The 19,379-nt window shown below is 51.5% G+C and overlaps 2 protein-coding genes across 3 annotated transcripts; both read right to left on the bottom strand.

Annotated features, from left to right (window-relative positions):
• Positions 1-3,340: 3,340 nt before the first annotated feature.
• Positions 3,341-10,499, bottom strand: TMEM221 (transmembrane protein 221). 2 transcript variants are annotated; one of them, XM_068534755.1, is made up of 4 exons: positions 9,972-10,499; positions 7,633-7,718; positions 4,572-4,802; positions 3,341-3,907 (listed from the first exon to the last, which is right to left on the bottom strand). In XM_068534755.1, exons 1-4 carry the CDS (start codon positions 10,289-10,291, stop codon positions 3,846-3,848), a joined length of 699 nt encoding a protein of 232 aa, XP_068390856.1. In that variant the 5' UTR covers positions 10,292-10,499; the 3' UTR covers positions 3,341-3,845. The 2 variants fall into 2 exon arrangements, with proteins under 2 accessions (XP_068390856.1, XP_068390855.1); XM_068534754.1 differs by lacking the exon at positions 3,341-3,907 and having other exon boundaries at positions 4,160-4,802.
• Positions 10,500-15,454: 4,955 nt separating this feature from the next.
• Positions 15,455-18,906, bottom strand: NXNL1 (nucleoredoxin like 1). The gene is made up of 2 exons (XM_068534753.1): positions 18,581-18,906; positions 15,455-15,785 (listed from the first exon to the last, which is right to left on the bottom strand). Exons 1-2 carry the CDS (start codon positions 18,904-18,906, stop codon positions 15,455-15,457), a joined length of 657 nt encoding a protein of 218 aa, XP_068390854.1.
• Positions 18,907-19,379: the final 473 nt, after the last annotated feature.

Genomic DNA, 19,379 nt, shown 5'->3' with positions numbered 1-19,379 from the left:
TCATTGCAGTGGCTTCTCTTTGTTGTGGAGCACAGGCCCTAGAGCGGGCGGGCTTCAGTAGTTGTGGCACGTGGGCTCAGTAGTTGTGGCTCGCGGGCTCTAGAGCACAGGTTCAGTGGTCGTGGGGCACGGGCTTAGTTGCTCCGCAGCATGTGGAATCTTCCCCGCCCAGGGCTTGAACCCGTGTCCCCTGCACTGGCAGGTGGATTCTTAACCACTGCGCCACCAGGGAAACCCTTAAAGTGTTTTAAATAAAGTGTTCTCTGGGGGAAACGGGCCCCTTGTTTGCTCTGAGCAATCTCCCTCAAGGTGGCATCTGACCTTCTGTTCTAAATGTCACCAGCACAGAGGACCCCAACTCCATCTGCCACTTTCAGAAGATTTTACCTGCAGAAGTAAAGGAGGGAGACCAGTGGGTGTGATGAGGGGGCAACAGTGGTGACCCTCGTGTGAGTTAGGCAGGGTGTTGGCACATGGCGGGCATCCAAAAACCAACAGCTCTTCTCAACCACAAATAGCACAGTTAAGTGCTTTCAATATCCCATTTATGCCTGCTGTTGCAAAAATGCCGTGAAGCTGGAGCAGATGCTATCTGTGCCTCCCTCCCCTCCGCAGCAAGTACCTGTGACCCTGCCTGGGGCCTCCTGTGACCAGAGGAGTGTGTCTAGCTGGTGCACAGGGAAGGCTAGAAGTGTGAGGGGTCAGTCCCTCTGGGAACAGCTCTCAGCTAATGCCTGATGGAAATAGGAGGATAAATATCCCAGCCCCCTCGCCCCTGGGCTGGGACCAGCTGCCATGTGTGCTCTATGCTGTCTCCCTGGGGTCCCCAGGGGGATGGAGCCCCCGTTGCCCTTAGCACCATCTGCTCATTGGCGCCCCCTGCAGGGTTCTGGGGCTTCCTGGGGTCACTTCCCAGGTGAACAACATCTTGGCAATCATCTCAGCCTTTGGTTCTGATGACCCCAAACCAAGGCAACATCTTTTTTATAATTAATTAATTAATTAATTAGGTTGTGTCGGGTCTTAGTTGTGGCATGCGGGATCTTCATTGTGGTATGCGGGATCTTTCGTTGCAGTGCACTGGCTCTTCGTTGCAGCGTGCGGGCTCAGTAGTTGTGGCGCATGGGCTTAGTTGCCCCATGGCATATGGGATCTTAGTTCCCCGACCAGGGATCAAACCTGGGTCCCCTGCATTGGAAAGTGCATTCTTAACCACTGGACCACGAGGGATGTCCCCAAGGCAACATCTTTAACAGATGTGTCTACACCTCAAAATGTACCAGGATCCCGACAGCTACTTGTGTCGGTGAGGCCCGTGGAGCTAACGGAGTCATTGAAACTCTTTCCAATTTGGTCCTCACAGCTGTACTATGATGGGGTTGGGGGATTAGCCCTATTTTATAAAGAAAGAAACTGAAGTGCAGGTCGCATGACTGCTCCCTGAGCCAGGTCTGTCCAAGCTGGCTCTTGGAACACAAAACCCTCATCAGGTGCCCAGGACAGGGAGCGACCAGAGCGTTTGGCTCCAGCCCTAGGACCAGCCTCTTCCCTGCTCGCCAGATTCTGATCAGAATACAAAGGTGCTCAGCACCCCATCCAGGGCGGTGTCGACAACAGGGCCAGGTTTCAGCAGGGACTGTGGGCAGCACTTCCAGCCAGCCTCCCATGTTGTAACCTTGCAGACTTTCCAGGGCTCCAGTTCTTGGTCCCAGGGGGGTGTGCAGAGATCAGACTGGGATGAGGCTAGTGAGCACGTAGGGCCCACATTTAAGGAGGTGCTCACTTCAGACTTGGGGCCCACCTGCACGTGAAGGAACCTGAGAGTGAGTGCCTCCTTAAATTTTCTTTTTTTTTTTTAAGTTGAGGTGAAATTCACATAAGATGAAATTCACCAATTAAAAATGTACAGTTCAGTGGCATTTAGTGCATGGACGATGTGCAACCATCACCTCTATCTAGTTCTAGAACATTTCCATCACCCCAAAGGAAACCTCATCCCTATTAGCCATTACTCCCCATTCCCCCTCCCCCAGCCCCTGGCAACCACTAAGCTATATCTCTATAGATTTGCCTGTTCTGGACATTTCATATAAATGGGATCATACACTATGTGGCCTTTGCGTCTGGCTTCTTTCAATCAGCATCATGTTTCCAGGGTTCATCCATGCTGTAGCATGTGTCAGAGCTTCCTTTTTATGGCTAATATTCCACTGTATGGATGGATCACTTTTTGCTTATTCATTCATCGATTGAGGGACATTTGGGTTGTTTCCACCTTGTGGTGATTGTGACTAGCGCTGCTATGAACGCACGTGTACAAGGATTTGTCTGAACCCTTGTTTTCAATTCTTTTGAGCCTCCTTAAATTTTGTACCCGCACCCTAGTCCTGGCCTTGAAGATTAGGCCTAGAGGTCTAGTTTCTAATTCTCCTGACCAGTCCACCAGGTACTCCTCGCACACAGCCAGCTTGGGTCCTTCCTCCTCAACTCTCTTGCCCACCCTCAAGAGTCCCCAGGGCCTCCCCCATTCCAGAGAGTTCTCAGAAACTGGAGTCTCCAGTGTTTCCCGGGCACTACCTATATGTCCTGGTGTCCTACGTGACAGGGTTATGAGGTTCCAGCCATCACCACCGCCGTGTGTTCTCACATGAGTGGCCTTGCTTTTCTGGCCTCAGTTTGCCCATCTGTGAGTGGGGTTGTCCTAAGGATTAACTAAAGCCGGAAGTGCCTGGTGTGTGTCTGCAGTACTAGGCATGTGACACGATATTCATTCTGACTTGATCATCTTCATTGATATTTTCATGCTCACCGAGAGCCTGTGCTTCCTGGGCACCCCCTGTGACAGGTGCCATATGGGAGGATGAGGTCTGTGCAGCCTCCCAGGGGCTCAGGAAGGAGGTGATCCAGGCCAATGGGGCACCCAACTCTGTACCTGATCATCAGAATCCTTACCCAAGGTCAGGTTTGGGGACCAGCCTCCCTGCTGGGTGCTGCCACCTCTCTGCCCATGGAGATGGCTCCTGGGGGACTTCAAGCCACTGTGTGGCTGAGCTTCCTCCGCCCCTGAGTCCCTGTGTGGCCCAGGAAGGGACGGGTTGGGAGACTGCTGGGGACATTTGTCCATTTGGGGTTGGGGCAGGGACCAGGCCATCCCCACACCCTGTGAAATGTATATGCATGAAGATTTGTGGGGCATGGGCCCAAGACTTGGCTCTACAAGGGGCACACTCTCTGTCCCCTGACTCCTGCCCTTTCCACCCCCACTCCTTTCACTCTACCCCTCATCCTGGGTCTGCACTTGGCCGCGCAACATGTTTGGATATGGCTCAGATGACATGGAAATAGTGACATGGAGTTTATTTTCAGGTTGTGCAGGACGGGGGTGGGGCCAGGGCCTCCAGAGACCCCCTGAGGCTCTGAGTTATCCACTCCAAGCCCTGTCAGTTCCAAGAGTCCCAGAAACTGGCCATCAGCCCACCTTTTCCTGCCACCAGGCACCCCGACTGACAGAAGCACAGGTTGACAAGCCTTGAGGACCTGCTATGCACAGGCCCCCAGAATGGCTCACACGGAGTCTCACAGGAGGCTTAGGAAGAGGGACCGCTTCCGTTCCCATTTTACAGACCAGGAAACTGAGACACAGAGCAGTGAAGCCCTCAGCCACAGGCCCACAGCCAGGAGTCTGGGTCCAGGCCTCCAGGTGCGCCCATGGCCCTGGGCTGCTCTGAGCTCCGCACACACAGGTTTCAAATGCTCACAGCCCGGAAGGAGTCGCAGAGTCTGAGACTTGCACTATCAGCAGCATGGGGGTTACAGGACCCGGGTTCGAATCCTGGCTCTGATGCTCAATACTGGCCGTGGGACCCTTGGTGAGTCACTGCCCCTCTCTGGGCCTCGGTTTCCTCATCTGTAAAATGGACGGAGATGTTTAGAGAAACGCTGCCTGAGCTCTCCCCTCCCCTCCTGCCTATAACAGAATCTTATTCATTCTGGGCAGCTACATTTCCTTGTCTCCTCTGTATTGAAGTGTGACCACATGACTCTGTTCTGGCCAATGGGGTATAAGCAGAAGTGTCCCAAGGCCTCCCAGGAAAACTTCCAAAATCTCCTGAGAAGTCCTGGCCTCTGCCTTTCTCTCTGAGTGAGGAGGTAAAGGTTGGAGCCCTGGCAGCCATTTTGTGCCATGAGGCAACCCTGAGGACACAAGTCAGGGATGCTGTGAACTGAGAGAGAAATCAAGTTATACTGCTACTGTGGTTGAGCCTGGAGCTATCTCTACAAGAGTCCTCTTCCTGCTGCCTGACACTAGGTCTCTATCCTTGATCTTTGGGCTCACACCAGAGTGGAGTCCTTCCCCGAACCCCCTGGCCTGTGGCTCAGGATGCTGCGCATCTCATGCGTGACCTCTTCCCAGTGCCCCTCACTGGCAGACAGTGTCTGGTGCATGCGAGATGCAGGCAGGCTGCCCTCCCGGCCTCCCCCTATGGCTGCAGGTGCTGTGGCAGTAACCATGGGTCTGAGGGAGTCCCCAGGTTTTGGGCAGGATGAGTAGGGGGTCCAGTGATGGGTACCCTGCTGGGGCTGAGCCCTGGGGCTGGCCTTGGAGACTTCAGCAGGGCAGACAGGGTCATCTTCAAAGTGCGGTGGGGACAGCTCATGGAGGCCACGGCGGGTGGCCCGGGCGGCCCGGAGTAGAGTGTGGGTCAGCGCCGCCACCAGGACCAGAGCACCCAAGCCAAGGATGGAGGCAGCTGCTGCACCCGTCTCGATCTCGAAGAGAAGCAGGGCGTAGATGGACAGTGCTGGGGAAGGAAACGGCTCTTATTCAATGTTTGTTCTCCAACCCCTGGGAGAGCTCCCCCAAATGGAGAGCAGTTATAGAAAATTGTACATTATGATAGGCACATAGACTAACTCATCGAACCCTTTCACACCCGACAAATACATCATCATCACATCTGTTTTACTATAAAATGGTAAATTATGTGTTATGTGTACTTCACCACGATTGAAACAACTCAGATCTCAGGCTTTCTGAATCCCCGTGATTGACCTTGAGTGAATCACAGTCTCTCTCTGGCCTCAGTTTGCTGATCTGAACAACAAGACAGTTGGCGGGGACTTCCCTGGTGGTCCGGTGGGTAAGACTCCGCCCTCCCAATGCAGAGGACCTGGGTTGCACCTCTGGTCAGGGAACTAGATTCCATATGCATCCCACAACTAAGGAGCCGCAACTAAAAATCCCTCATGCCGCAACTAAAAAGATCCCACATGCCACAACTAAGACCCAGCGCAGCCAAAATAAATAAATAAATTTTAAAAAATAAATCTTAAAGAACAAAAAAGACAGTTGGCGACCTGGCCTTGAGGACCTGTACTGGTTCTCTGTTGCCCTGTCCGATGTCCAGTTGGCACCACCATTCTTTTTGGTGGGAACTGTCCTGTGCACTGTAGGACATTTAGCAGCTTCTATCCACCAGATACCAGTAGTACCCTCCCCCTGCCCTATCGCGACAACCAAAAATGTCTCCAGATGTTGATTGCCAAATGTTCCCTCAGGGACAGAATCAGCCCCCATTGAGAAGTGCTGGTCCAGTCCCTACCCCTACCCTGGTCACTGGTCTAGAAGGACTGACCCACCACTCTGGCATCAGTGACATGTATGGTCCTAGGCCAATCAGAGCACTGCTTCCCCTGATTATAGTGATTGGTGCATGGCTATCACATGACCCAAGCTCAGCCAATCAGAGTCAGCCCTGGGACCTTTGCTTGGCCTATGAGGACAGGGTTATTTTCTAACTGCAGCCATTAGGGAATTGGTAGGAGAGAAGCCCAGAGCTGATGGAGGACTTCTTGGCACTTTGTGGGCTGTTTTAATGCTTTCTCCAGCTCTGTACTCTTGCTTTTGAAGATGCCACAATGCATCATGTCTGACATATTAAGGCGAGGCCAAGGACTTTTTTTGCTCTAAAAAAATTTTTTTTTAATATTTTTATTTATGTATTTATTTGGCTGTGCTGGGTCTTAGTTGCGGCATGTGAACTCTTAGTTGCAGCATGTGGGATCTAGTTCCCTGACCAGGGATCGAACCCAGGCCCCCTGCATTGGGAGCATGGAGTCTTAGCCACTGGACCACCAGGGAAGTCCCTGCTCTAAACATTTTTGAAAGATCTTTATAACTATTATTTTGGCTCTGGTTAGCAATGAATGAATGATTGGCTGGACATGCTCAGGAATTCTTGCTGAGTGAGGTCACCTATCCTCAAAAAGAATCTAAATGGGAGCTGAACAAATTCTTAATTTAATGCTTAATGAGGCTGACATAGTTACCTTTTATTGCCCTTTGTGAGTTTTCTTGTATTTTAGAATAAGAATATTTTATTCTCCAAGTCTCCAACATTTTTGTTGGCTTATGAAAAGGCTTGAGATCATAGGTATTGTGTTGAAAGCGCTTACAGAGACAGGCATCTTTCTCAGGGCACGGCAGGTGATGAGATGAAGTGAGAAGCATTTCTGAAGACCTCATTTGAGTGCCTGGATCCAGCCACACCTGAGGCCAGTAACCCCTGATCTTTTCAGATACACGAGTCACTCCATCCACTCTCCTTTTTAAAAAACCCACATCCAGAGCATTTTTGTTTGTTTGTTTTGTTTGTTTTTGGCCACGTGACACGTGGGATCTTAGTTCTTAGTTCCCTGACCAGGGATGAACCCACGCCCCCTGCAGTGGAATCGCAGAGTCTTAACCTTTGGATCGCCAGGGAAGTTCCACACTTAATAAAATCCAGAGCATTTTATGAAGTCAAACAACAAGAGTTATGCAGAGTTCGCTACACTGTACATACAAATTCCCACAATGAACCCTAGGCTCATATCTCATAAATAAATCTTTTAACTATATCTTGTAAACTTCTCTTTCTCTATTGTGGTACTAAGGAAAAATAGTAATAGCAAATCCCTTGTTTTTCAGTCAGCTGATTTTTTTTTCTTCCAGTGAAACAGGTTGTTTATAGGGCTGCCAAGGATCTATGTATGATTCAGCGCTGAGTCTCCAGCACCAGCAACATATTTTTCAAGATTAGAACAAAATACAAGATGTCAGGAGTCTCTTTAAGAAAGGTTATGATTTGATTCCTTTACCAGCATGTGTGGGTGAAAGAATGTTGATCAAAGAAAAGTTATAAGACGGGGAAGGAAAGACAGTGCAGTGTGTCCTTCTGGCACTCAGGTTATTAGTTTTTACTCTGCTTCATGTTTTGGGATTTAAAATTGCATATCTGGTTTATGAAGCGTATTTTTTTCCTTAAGCCCTTCTTGAGCTGGATTCAGATATTTGTGACCAAAACAGTTTTTGCTAAGGCCAACCTATGAAACACTATCTCCAGAAACCACCAAGGACTTGGAAACTTTTATTCAAACCAAATGTAGAAAGCTGATGAATCAGAAGTGTTATGAAGACAACTGCCATTTATGGAATCCCCACTGGGATCAGATGCCAACCATGGGCTAAAGTGTCAGAGCCAAGAGTGAAACAGGCAGGCTGCCTCTGGAGCTGACCCCAGTTGTGGGGCTATTACCCCTGGTCACCCCAACCCAGGGCCCTACACCCCATGTTCTATCCTGAGCACATACCTGCTAAGTAGACGGAGACCCCACAACAGAAGAGGCCGAGGGCCACATGTCTGAGGAGGCGGCAGTCATAGAGAAACCAGTCAGACCTGGCAGGGAGGAGGGCAGGAAGAAAATGGGCTCAGGAGGCAGAGCTGGTGGAATAAGGCTGGGGAGGAGAGGTAGGGGGAGTGGTCCATCTTTGGGGAACTGGAGATCTATGTGAGGACCTAGCCATCCACTCATCTATCCCCCCACTCATTCATCCTTTACCATCCATCCATCCCCATAGATTATTCAACCATACAGCCATCCATCCATTTAATCATGCTTTGTTCATCCATCCACCCATTTATTTAAACATCCGTCATTATCCATTCATCCATTTGTCATCTGCCATCCATCCATCCATCCATCCATCCATCCCCCCCCACCCATCCAACCATCGTCTATCTCCCAGTCACCATCCATCGAGCAAACCAACCATCTGTCCATTCATCCATCCACAGTCACTATCCATTCCATTCCCCTCCCCCGAAACCCATCCATATACATCAGTCCATTCGAACATCCAACACTAATGAAGCAGCTATTGTGTATGGACACTTGCTAAACATCTGACCTCCATTATTTTAAAGACCATAAGCTTATTTGGGGGTGAGAAAACTGAGGCTAATTTGTTATCAGTGACAATAGAAACAGAGATTCCCAAGAGCTGACATGGATTGAGGACTTAGTTTTGAGCCCAGCCCCATGCTAAGTGCTTCCGCTGTGTGCATGCCCTTCTCCAGTCCTGTGAGATCAGGAAAAGGAAGCTCTGAGAGCTTCCATCATCACTCACCTCCCACCAATACCATGGAAATGGCCTCCTCCCTGGTCTGCCTTCCAACTCCCCTCCTGACCCCTTTTCTGCACAGTGGCCAGAGTGGGTTCTTTCAAACTTAAGTCAGATCACATCCCTCCTGGCTCACAACTCTCTCAGTCAGAGTAAACCCAAGGTCTTCACCACAGCACAGCAAGCGCTATATAATCCAGTACCTCTTGGACTTCCTTGGTGGTCCAGTGGTTAAGACTCTGTGCTTCCACTGCAGGGGGGGCAAGTTCAATCCCTGGTTGGGGAACTAAGAGCACGCATGCCACAGGATGCGGAAAAAAAAAAAAATCCAGTACCTCTCACTTCCTGGCCCTCATCTTCCTTATGTACCCTCCAGCCATACCAATCACCTCTATCACCTTCTAACACCCTAAGCTCATTCCTGCTCCAGGGCCTTTGCACATGCTGTTCCCTCTGCCTGGATCACAGTCCCCCAGATCTTCTGCCTCCTTTCCTCCTTCAAGTCTCAACACAGGCCTCCCCTGATGGTCCCATCTCATTCCCCACCCTGTCCTCCTGCACCACATCACCCCATTTTCATCCATTTCCGGCATTCATCATCATTTGACATTACTGATCTGTTTTGTATCTTCATTATGTGTCCCCATGAAGGTGGGTCCAGGTCCTCCTGGTTCCTGCTGGGTCGCCAATACCCAATGCTGGGCTCAGCCCCCGGCAGGTGCCCAACACATATTTGTCAACTGGCAGAACGCATGCTTTTCAGCACCCCTTGAACTATCAGATGGAGGGTGCACAGTTTGGATGGGATCAAATGGTGGAATTTCCCATCCGCTCAAATCCATGGAATCCTGGACAAGGATCCCAGCTCCCCTCCCCCAGCGTCCTGGAAGGAAACACTCAGATATGGGACAGCCAAGTCCTTGGCTCAAGGAAGGTTCCTCACTCCACATGCACCCCCCGGCCACCCTGTCCAGTGCCCATACCTCCGAGCTCAGGTGCCTGACAAGGAACCCCACCCAGGGCCAGGGCACATGTTCTGGCTCTACCAGATTCAAGTTCAAATCCAGCCCACCCCCTTCCAATCCTGGCAGCCTAGAGAGAGCAGACTCTTTTTAACACACTGTTAAAAAGGGAGATAATAACAGCACCAGCCACCCAGGGGGCTTCACTGTGTTAATCCACATTAAGTGGGGGGCACCTAGAGCTTAGGGTTCCATAAATGACAAACACTATCAACACTGGGGCTAACTGACCCCAGGCCCTCTCTGAGCCTGTTTCCACATCTTTGAAAAGGGGGTCCCAGCTGTAGTTGTACCTGCTGTAAATTTTCAACAAATATAGGATGGAGGGAGGGATGGATGGAGAGGAGAGAGAGAGAGGGAGGGAGGGATGGAAGAAAGGAGGAAGGGAAAGATGGATGGAGGGGGTGAGGAAGGAAAGCTCTCCCCGAACCTGAGGCCCAGAGAAGGGCAGCGGCTCCCCCGGGCTTGTCCAGCCCCCAGCCGCGTAGAGGGGCCGGCCCTCCTACCTGCCGGGGCCCGGTCCCCGCGCCATCTCGGCGCCCAGGTGGCCGCAGAGCGCGGCGAGAAGCAGGCAGGTGAGACCCAGCACCAGGGCGAGGGCGGCGAGCGCGGCTGCCAGCGGCAGCAGCGCTCCGGCCGCGTCCTCCGGCAGCCCAGGGCCGGCGCCCAGCTCCGGGCCCAGCCCGTCGATTCGCGGTCCTCGAAGTTCCGCGCGGCCCGCCTGCAGCTGGAACAGCAGCTGCGCGCCCAGCGCCGCCAGCACGGCCGCGGGGATGCCCAAAAGGATCATCGCGGCCAGCACCCGGCCGCCGTACGACCTGGCCATGGAGGGGTCCTGCGGGCCTAGGGGACAGTTGAGGAATCAAAGAGATTTTAGGGGGCAGGGGAGTTGAGGGGCGTCCGAGGGCCCTCGGCGGTCCAGAGGGGGTGGGGTCGCAGCGGGGTTGTTTCTGAATATTGTCGGGGCCGCAGAGGGCTCGGGATGCCAGTCGCGGTGAGGACGAGAAAGCTCTGGGAAAACTTGAGACAGAGTCTTTTCTTTCTCTGTGAGCGACAGCTCTTGGCCTCAGAGTTCTGGAGGGGCGTGGCCGGCGAGGGGCGGGGCGAAGAAGGGGCGGAGGCGGTCCCACGTGGGATAAGGGTGCAGTGGCGGGATCCAGAGAGCCTCACAGATCCGTAAACTCATTCAAGTACCCCCATTTTCCCCTCCCGCTGCCCCAAGCACCTGTTTCATTGCTGTCTTTTAAGAAAGAGAAGAAACTTGAACGAATTTTTAAATAATGCACTCTGATATGTGGTCTCTACCCGCGGATCCGGCAATTGGCTGGAATGTCCCCTCTGCTCACCTTCTTTCAAGGCTTTTCAGAAACGTCAGCCACCTCAGAGAGGCCCTCCTGCATCCCTTCCCCAAGCAGCACACCTGTCCTTCGCTGCTAGCCTTTGTTCTTCTCACGGCACATTTTGGGGGATATTATTTATTTTTAAGTTTTAAAAATTGAGGTGAAATTTAAATGACATAAAATTAACCATTAGAAAGTGAACAATTCAGTGGTATTTAGTACATACACAACGTTGTGCAACCATCACCTCTATCTAGTTCTGGAATTTCCATTCCCCCCCCTCCCCCATTAGCAGTCACTTCCCATTCCCCCCTCTCTGCCCCTGGTAACCACAAATCAATCTACTTTCTGTCTCTAAGGATTTGTCTTTTCTGGACATTTCATATAAACAAAACCAGACAATATGTGGCCTGTTGTGTCTGGCTTCTTTCCCTGAGCATAAGGTTTTTAAGGCTCATCCATGTTGTAGCACGTGTCAGTGCTTCATTCCTTTTTTTTTTTTTTTAACATCTTTATTAGAGTATAATTGCTTTACAATGGTGTGTCAGTTTCTGCTTTATAACAAAGTGAATCAGTTATACATATACAAATGTCCCCTTCCCTCTTGCATCTCCCTCCCTCCCACCCTCCCTATCCCACCCCTCTAGGTGGTCACAAAGCACCGAGCTGATCTCCCTGTGCTATGCGGCTGCTTCCCGCTAGCTATCTGTTTTGTTTGGTAGTGTATATATGCCCATGCTTCATTCCTTTTTATGGCTGAATAACATTCCATTGTATGGGTGGACCACATTTACTTTACTCATTCATCTGTTGATGGACATTTGGGTTGTTTCCACCTTTTGTCGATTGTGAATAGTGCTGCTATGAACATGCACATACAACGATTTGTTTGAGTCCTGTTTTCATTTCTTTTGGGTCTGTACCTAGAGTGGAATGGCTGGGTTATATGGTAACTCTATATTTAACTTATTGGGGAACTGCCTGTTTTCCACAGCGGTTGCACCATTTTACATTCCCACCAGTAGTGCACCAGGGTTCCAATTTCTTCATTTCCCTTCCAACACTTGTTATTTTCTGTTTTTTTTTTTTTTTTTAATAACCATTCTACAGAGTGTGAATGGGTATCTCATTGCAATTTCGATTTGCATTTCCATAATAACCACTGAAGTAGGGTGTCTTTTCATGACCTTGTTGGCTATTTGTGCATCTTCTTTGGAGAAATGTCTCTTCATATCCTTCGCTCATTTGGATTGTTTGTCTTCTTGCTTTCCTGTAGCACTTTGCATCTCTGGCAGCGCACCATGTGCATTTTCCCACTATGTGTGGCCCGGTAGTGGGGGAGGGGTGGCTGCTCCAGACCGCAGAATGTCTGCTTCAAGTGTCCACTGCTGTGTCCCCTTTGTGTCTGGGTCTGCACCTCGCACACAGTAGGCTCTTAATAAATGCTTGTTGCACGCATGAGTGAACGGATCGCTTTGTACTCCTGCTCTGTAATTCTTGCAAAGTTTGAAATATCAAAACTGGAAATGGTTTCAAAGTTAACGCATTCCTGATAGATCCAGGATATAAGAGTGAATGAGGTCGACATGGCCTCCTGCAAGCAGGGCTCTGTCTTAATGCATTTGGGCCTGAAAGACAGCATAGTCATCACCTAGGCTTTACAGATGAGGAAACTGAGACACAGAGAGGTTGAGTAACTCCCTAGGTCACACAGCAAACACAGACAGCCTGGCTCCCACCCACTGCTTTATATTGCTTCACAGAAATGTTATAGATCCCACTGGTTTTGAATTTCCAGGTCTCTTCTCTAATTTGGGGAGTCATTTTTTTCAGATTTCGAAATTTTGGGGTCTTCTGGGAACCGTTTGTGGGCCTTGAGCCCTCAGCCCAGTGCCTGATGGGTAAAATGACCCCAGGGGAGAGAACAGGGTGACCCTTCAGCAACAGGTGGCTTCTTCCTTTGCTGTGTGGCTTTGGGTAAATCCCTTAACCTCTCTGGGCTTCCTCATCTGTAACAGGAATCAGTTCATTCATTCATTTATTCACTAGGCTTTGGTCCAGCACACCCAGCCTTTTTCATCATCGCCAAAGTTAGAGTGAATTTTCCATGTTTTACAGGTAAGAAAAAGTCTCACATTGGGATAGCTGGGACTCAGTGATTCGTTTGGAACAGAGTCCTTGCTCTGTTCTGGGTGTTGGGGATACACAGATGTAAGATAGTGGCATTTATTCATTCGACAAACATTGATGAGGACCCGTGCCCCCCTGGCTCTGGGGACCCAGTGGTGACAAAGGCAGGTCCAGCTTGCCCTTCTGGGGAGGAGGTGAAAACACACGCTAAACCAGCCAAATAAAGGGACAATTCCATGCAATGGCCAAAGGTCATTACAGCCCTCTCTTAGACGTCACAATTATTTGATGGAAGCTGGGGGGTAGTGTCACAGATACCAAGACCTGGCACCCCCTTTGAATATGGGGGTGATTCTCTGGTTTGGAGGTGTCTGGCTTCAATTTGGAAATTTAACCCTGCAAGTTGGCAACACTCTGTAGGTGACACTCTGAGAGTGATCTTGTCTGCCTTGGCCAGGCGCCAAGCTGTCCCTTCCTCACCTTAGCTGTGACAAGCAGGAGTAGAGATGGGGATGGGAGGTTTGATCCCTATCTACCAGTAGGGAGACGCAGAGAGGGCCAGTGACCTGTCCACATCACACAGCCCGACAGGACAGGGAGCGGACTTCCCTACCTCACTGCCCAGGTGGCAAAACTTGGCCACTCTCATTCCGTGCTGGCTGAAATAATAGTAAAGATGGTAAAGTAAAGATAGTAGTAGTAGTAAAGATAGTAGTAAAGATAGTAAAGATAGTAGTAAAGATAGTAAAGATATTGATGGGTTGTGTGTCCTGTGGTTTGCTCTCGGGAAGGATGTTTTTTAACTTCTTTTAAAGGCTGTCGGTGAGCCAGCGACCTAAGAATTTAAGAGCCATTACCACACAGGGTTTAACACAACCATTTTACAGATAGGCCTAATTAAGGTCCACGAAGGGCAAGATGTGTCTGGAACCAGAGCAGGTGGCATCACCGACCTGAGCCTCAATTTCCTCACCTGGAGATTGGGGGTTAGGGGTGAGAAAGAAATGAGGCACTTGTCCAGTCCCTAGGCCTCTAGGGCCTCCCAAATCCCTGAGTCGCACCGCCCTCCTAGCACACCCTTTCCGGAGACTGGGAACAAGTGTGGATTGCACCTCATTTGCATGTTTGGCCCCGCCCCGAGGACGCACCTCCCGATATCGCCGCCAGGCGGCGCCAGAGGCAAAATGAAGAGGTTCGTGCGCGGAGCGAGCTTCGGCTCTGGGTCCTTGGCTGACCTGCCAGGTAGGACCTTGTCTTATTGTCATTTTCCAGAGGAAAGAAAGGAGGCTTAGAAAGGGGAGGTGACTGTCCTACAGTCACACAGCCGGGAAGGGGCTCCAGACTAGAGTTTTTGATTTCTATATTCTGCTGTCTCCCTCGTGAATCCCCAGGGTTCACCAGGGACAGGGAGACTCTGAGCCCTCGCTGAAGGTCCTGGACCCAGCGCACACGGCACCAAATATTGAACCGCATCCCGTGCAAACTACAAATCTGTTGTTAAAGGATTGCTGTAGTTTTGCGCATGAAGCATGTGAACAACGCATTTAGTGCACGGTGGGCCGAGCGTTCTCAGCACGATCATTTGATTTTAGTTTGCATTTTCCCATTTTGGAACCTGTAACCACCCACCTCCCCAAGTCTTAAAAATATTTCTAGAGGCCCTTGAAAAGGTCTCCCTGCTTCACCACCCCGGCCTGGAAGGCTCAGACATGCCGCTGGAGAACCAAGACAGGTCCTGGGCCTGCCAGGTCCTGGGCGGGGGGGTGGGGGTGGAGGGGGGCCTCACATAGAAACCTCCGTCATCGGCCCTGCGCTAGGTCTCACCCTCCACCTGTGGCGGGGGTGGCGGCGTCCGAACTGACTAGCTCAGGTCCCGCCCTGCTTCTCCCCCGTTATCTCATTACACAGCCCCTCGCCCTCGCTCAATCCTGAAGGTGTGGAGGGTGGGCCGCAAAAAGACCCTTCCTGCTCCCCACTTCTCGGCCTTTACTCTGCATCCGGGGAGCTCAGAGCAGCTCCACCCTCACCGCCCCTCTGCTCCTCGGGCTGGGCTCAGAATAGAGACCGCCTCCCCAGCCCGCGGCTCCGGCCTGACGCTACGTCCCCTCCCTCCTCCTGGCCTGAACTCAGAACGGTCCCCTCCCCTCACCCCGCCCCCACTTCCCGCCCCGCTGGGGCTCATCAGAGATTCTGCTTGCTCTACCCGTCAGCCTTCCACCTTCGGGGCTCAGGACAGCCCCCCGGTCCCGCCCACTACCGGGAGGTGGTGGTGGGGGATGAGGGCTTATCACAGACTCGCCCCTGTCTGTCTGTTCTCTCCTACCGGGGGGTTCAGAACAGACCCCCACCCCCTAGCCCCACCCACGCTAGGGAGGGGGAAGGATTCCTCATAGACACGCCCCTCTCTGTTCTCTCCCACCAAAGGGATCAGAACAGCCCGCTTCCGTCCCGGCCCCGCCCCCGCCCTCCTCTTGGGGGTTTCATCATAGACCCCCCAGTCCGGTCCACCCCTCCAGGGGTCAGAACAGCCCCACGGCCCCGCCCTCGGCCCCGCCCTCCTGCCTGGGGCCGCCCCCTCTACCCCGGCCTCGTACGCCCCGCGCAGCCGGGTCCACTCGGTACTTGCAGCGGCGCAGTGGTTCGGTGAGGCTCCGCGGCGCGGGGTCTTCCAGGTCCTCTGGCAGCAGGAAGCTGCGGTCCAGCACCTCGGCCGCCTCTTGCCAGTTGGCGAAGCAGGCAGGGCCCAGGCGCCGGATCTCGTCGGCCGCGTCGAGCGTGAGCACGTCCCCACTCGGCTTGAGCACCACGACCGCCGGCAGGCGCTCCACGGAGAACCGGCGCCCGAGGTCCCTGCGGGGCGGGCGGGTCAGTCCGGTCGGACCCTCGTCCTTGACCCTACGCTGAGGAGCCCCACATCCCTCCTCCCAGTACTTACTGAGCGCCTTCTGTGTGCACTGTCCCATGCCGGCCTCTGGGGATGCCCAGGAACCAGAACAGGCCAGGCCACACTGGCCTCCGGGCTTTGGCTCCAACACCCCAGACATGCTCCCACCACAGGGCCTTTGCACTGGTCATGTCCTCTGCCTGGAGCACTCTCCCCAGACATCTGCGGATTAAGACCCTGTATGCTGCAGACACCTAACCTTAAATCTCAACGCCTCTCTTCCTCTCTGCTGATGCGTGGCTCTCAGCATCCAACACACTGCATAGTTTATTTCTCCTGTTTGTCATTTTCTCCCACAATAGAAAGTAGCTTCACTAGGGCACGGATTTCTGTCCCTATTCACGAGTGTCCCCAGTGCCTGAAACAGTGCCGGGCACAGAGTAGATGCTCAGGAAATGTGTGTGGGATGAATGAATAAATACTGACAGATTCCATAAAGAGATACTAAACTGGGTAAAGGACTTATGGTCAGAGAGGATCTCTCTAAGGAGGTGACCCTGGAGCTGAAATCTGCAGGAAGAGGAAGGGGGAAAGTTTTCCCATGCAGAGTGCACAGCTGGTGCAAAAGCCTGAAGGTCAGAGGGAGATTGGAGTGCAGCATTGATCATAAAGGCCCTGCAGGGCCATGGTAAGGAGTTTTTGATTTTGTTTTCTGTATGAGAGAGCGCCAGTGAAAAGCCATCCACAGGAGACCCCCCAGACCAAATCTCCCATCTAGGCCAAAACCCCACACAGTCATCATGGAGTCAAGCAGGCTACCAGCCTGGGCCCATCACCCATGATTCTTAACTTCCACCCACGGGGTTCTTGGGTGGCCCTTTTCCAGGCCTCCATACAGAGACACATAGTATTGATACTTGCAAAATCCCACAGGAGTAGGTTGCCAGACTTAGCAACTAGAAATACAGGACATCCTGTGTGAATGAATTTGAACTTCATGTAAACAACAAATAACTTTTTATAAGTATGTCCCTGCATTATGTGGGACATAGTTATACTCAAAATTCTTCATTGTTTACATGAAATTTATATTCAACTGGGTGTCCTGTATTTTATCTGGCAACCCTGTGTGTGGGAGGGGTGGGGGGTGGGGACTCGCTCACTCTGTCTGGATACTTGCCTGGGTGAAGGTTTTGTTGAGAGGACCCTGCTTCAAACAAGGTCAATGTTTGGCTATGATGCCCTTACAGCTGGCATTTCTTCCCCCAGGGGAGGCAAATGTTCACCATTTGGGGAAAAGAACCTCCTCAGCTGCAGAAGGCTGTGGGAGTGAGCAAGTGTGCCAACTCTGATAATGTTGGGTAGGGATGAAGGTCTCCATGACCAGAAACTTCTAAGTTTTGTAACAAAATTGATGACATCAGTAAAATGTCACGAAGTCTGCAACTCACTTTGAAATGGTTCAGCACAAACTCCGCGTGCATGGAGATAAAGCAAATGGCAAAAATGCCCAAGGGTTTCATTGTGTGCTCCTTCCAACTTTTTGGTATCTTTGAAATTTTTCTTTTCTTTTTTTTTTTCCTTTGGCCATGCCACATGGCTTGCAGGAAACTTTTCATAGTGAAAAATTGGGGTTTAAAAAGAATGAGGGACTTCCCTGGTGGCACAGTGGTTAAGAATCTGCCTACCAATGCAGGGGACATGGGTTCAAGCCCTGGTCCGAGAAGATCCCATATGCCACGGAGCAGCTAAGCCCGTGCGCCACAACTACTGAGCCTGTGCTCTAGAGCCCGCGAGACACAACTACTGAGCCTGCATGCCACAACTAGTGAAGCCCACGCACCTAGAGCCCGTGCTCCAACACAAGAGAAGCCACCGCAATGAGAAGCCCGGGCACTAAAACAAAGAGTAGCCCCCTGCTCGCTGCAGCTAGAGAAAACCCGCGCAGAGCCACAAAAACCCAACACAGCCAAAAATAAGTAAATAAAATATAAATAAATTTATAACATAAATAAATAAAAAGAATGAAAGTCTCACTGTTGAAAAGGGGAAAGTTTGCAAATAGCCACAAACGATCACACTGTTTACTGGGCAGCTCCTTGGACAGCTTGAACTCAACCACCTCTCTCAGCTCCAGTGCCCTCCATGGCTCCCAGCTACTCTGAGGATCACATCCACATTCATTAGGTGGCATTTGGGGCGCTGCTCCACATGCTGCCTTCTTACTCCTGGTATTACTGTTCCCTGAATTGGCTGTTCTTTCTCTGAAATCCTCCGAGCCTTTGTCTGGGTTATGTCCTCTGCCTGGAAACCCTTCCCTTTCCTCACTCTTTACCCTCCTATCCTCCTTGTCCTTGGCGGGGGTGTGGGGGGTGTCTCTCTTTAAAGCCATTTCCTCTGGGAAGCATCCCCTGACCCCCAAATCTCAGCAAGGTCTCCCCATGATATTTCCACATGACATCCTCCCTTTGTCCTTGGGAACTACTGCAGTTCGTTATTATGTATTTATTTGAGTGTTTGAGTCTTTGTTTCACGTCTGTGCTCCCCCCTTCCCAGGTTGTAAACTCCCCAGGGAGCTGGATGGAAATGGGCATATGTACCCCTCCCCCGCCCCTCCCCCCCAATTCTCTGTTCTGATTGGCCCACAGAGGGTGCTCATCAACTTCAAATGGAACAGATACGTCAGTAAACAAATACTTCACTTTCAGCAGAAACAGCCCCTCCTCCAGGAAGCCCTCCCTGACCTCTCCTCTCACCTCACCTCCTCAGGTCATCCTCGAAGGGCAAGAAGAGCCACTTCTTGGGCATGTCCCTGAGGAACAGGTCCTGCTGCTCCTCTGTCGAGTCCTGGGACACGTACACCAGGGCCAGCTGGGCTGCCCGCAACACGTAGAACTCATCCGTGAGCTGCACAAAGAAGTCCCTGAGGATGGGTGCAAAGGCCTGGCACTTCGGGCACGAGCCGGCACCAAAGAACAGCAGCACCAGTCGGTTTTCCAGCCGGCGGCTGAGCTCAGCCTCCGTGTCCAGCTCATCCTGGTCACTGTTGTTTCGGATCAGGACACGGCCAGAGAACAGGCAGGCCATGGCAACCCCGGCTGGGTGCTGGGGACAGGGCGCAAGGACCTTGTGTGACCCCGAGCCCGCTGGCTGGCTGCTGTCCCAGGATTAGGAATTCTTAGGAGGCCAGTTTAGAACCTCGCTAATCTGCCTAACCTCGACCTGATTCTTTGCTGCCTCTGAGGGCAGGGGGCCAGCTGCTCATGGGCCTGTCTCAGCAGACAGCTGCTAAGGCATTAAAAAAACAGACTGACATACTGGTGTGAAAATATTTTGTTAAATTGTGATGTAAAAAGATACGTGCCTCTTCATGAATGCATTCGGTAATCCTAAATCACAGGGCTCGACTAATTAATAACAGTGATTTCTAAGTCGAGATGAGCATAAATGATATTTCAAGGTGTCTGCCTGCCATGACCAGGATGTCCTGTGAAATTATCTTTGATTTACACGGGTGACGAAGTCACAGAGCTGGCCAATATCTGCTTTGTTAGGACATA

The sequence above is a fragment of the Eschrichtius robustus genome, chromosome 2 (assembly GCF_028021215.1).
Source record: "Eschrichtius robustus isolate mEscRob2 chromosome 2, mEscRob2.pri, whole genome shotgun sequence".
Classification (NCBI taxonomy): Eukaryota; Metazoa; Chordata; class Mammalia; order Artiodactyla; family Eschrichtiidae; genus Eschrichtius; species Eschrichtius robustus.
This window is presented reverse-complemented; position numbering and strand designations above follow the sequence as displayed.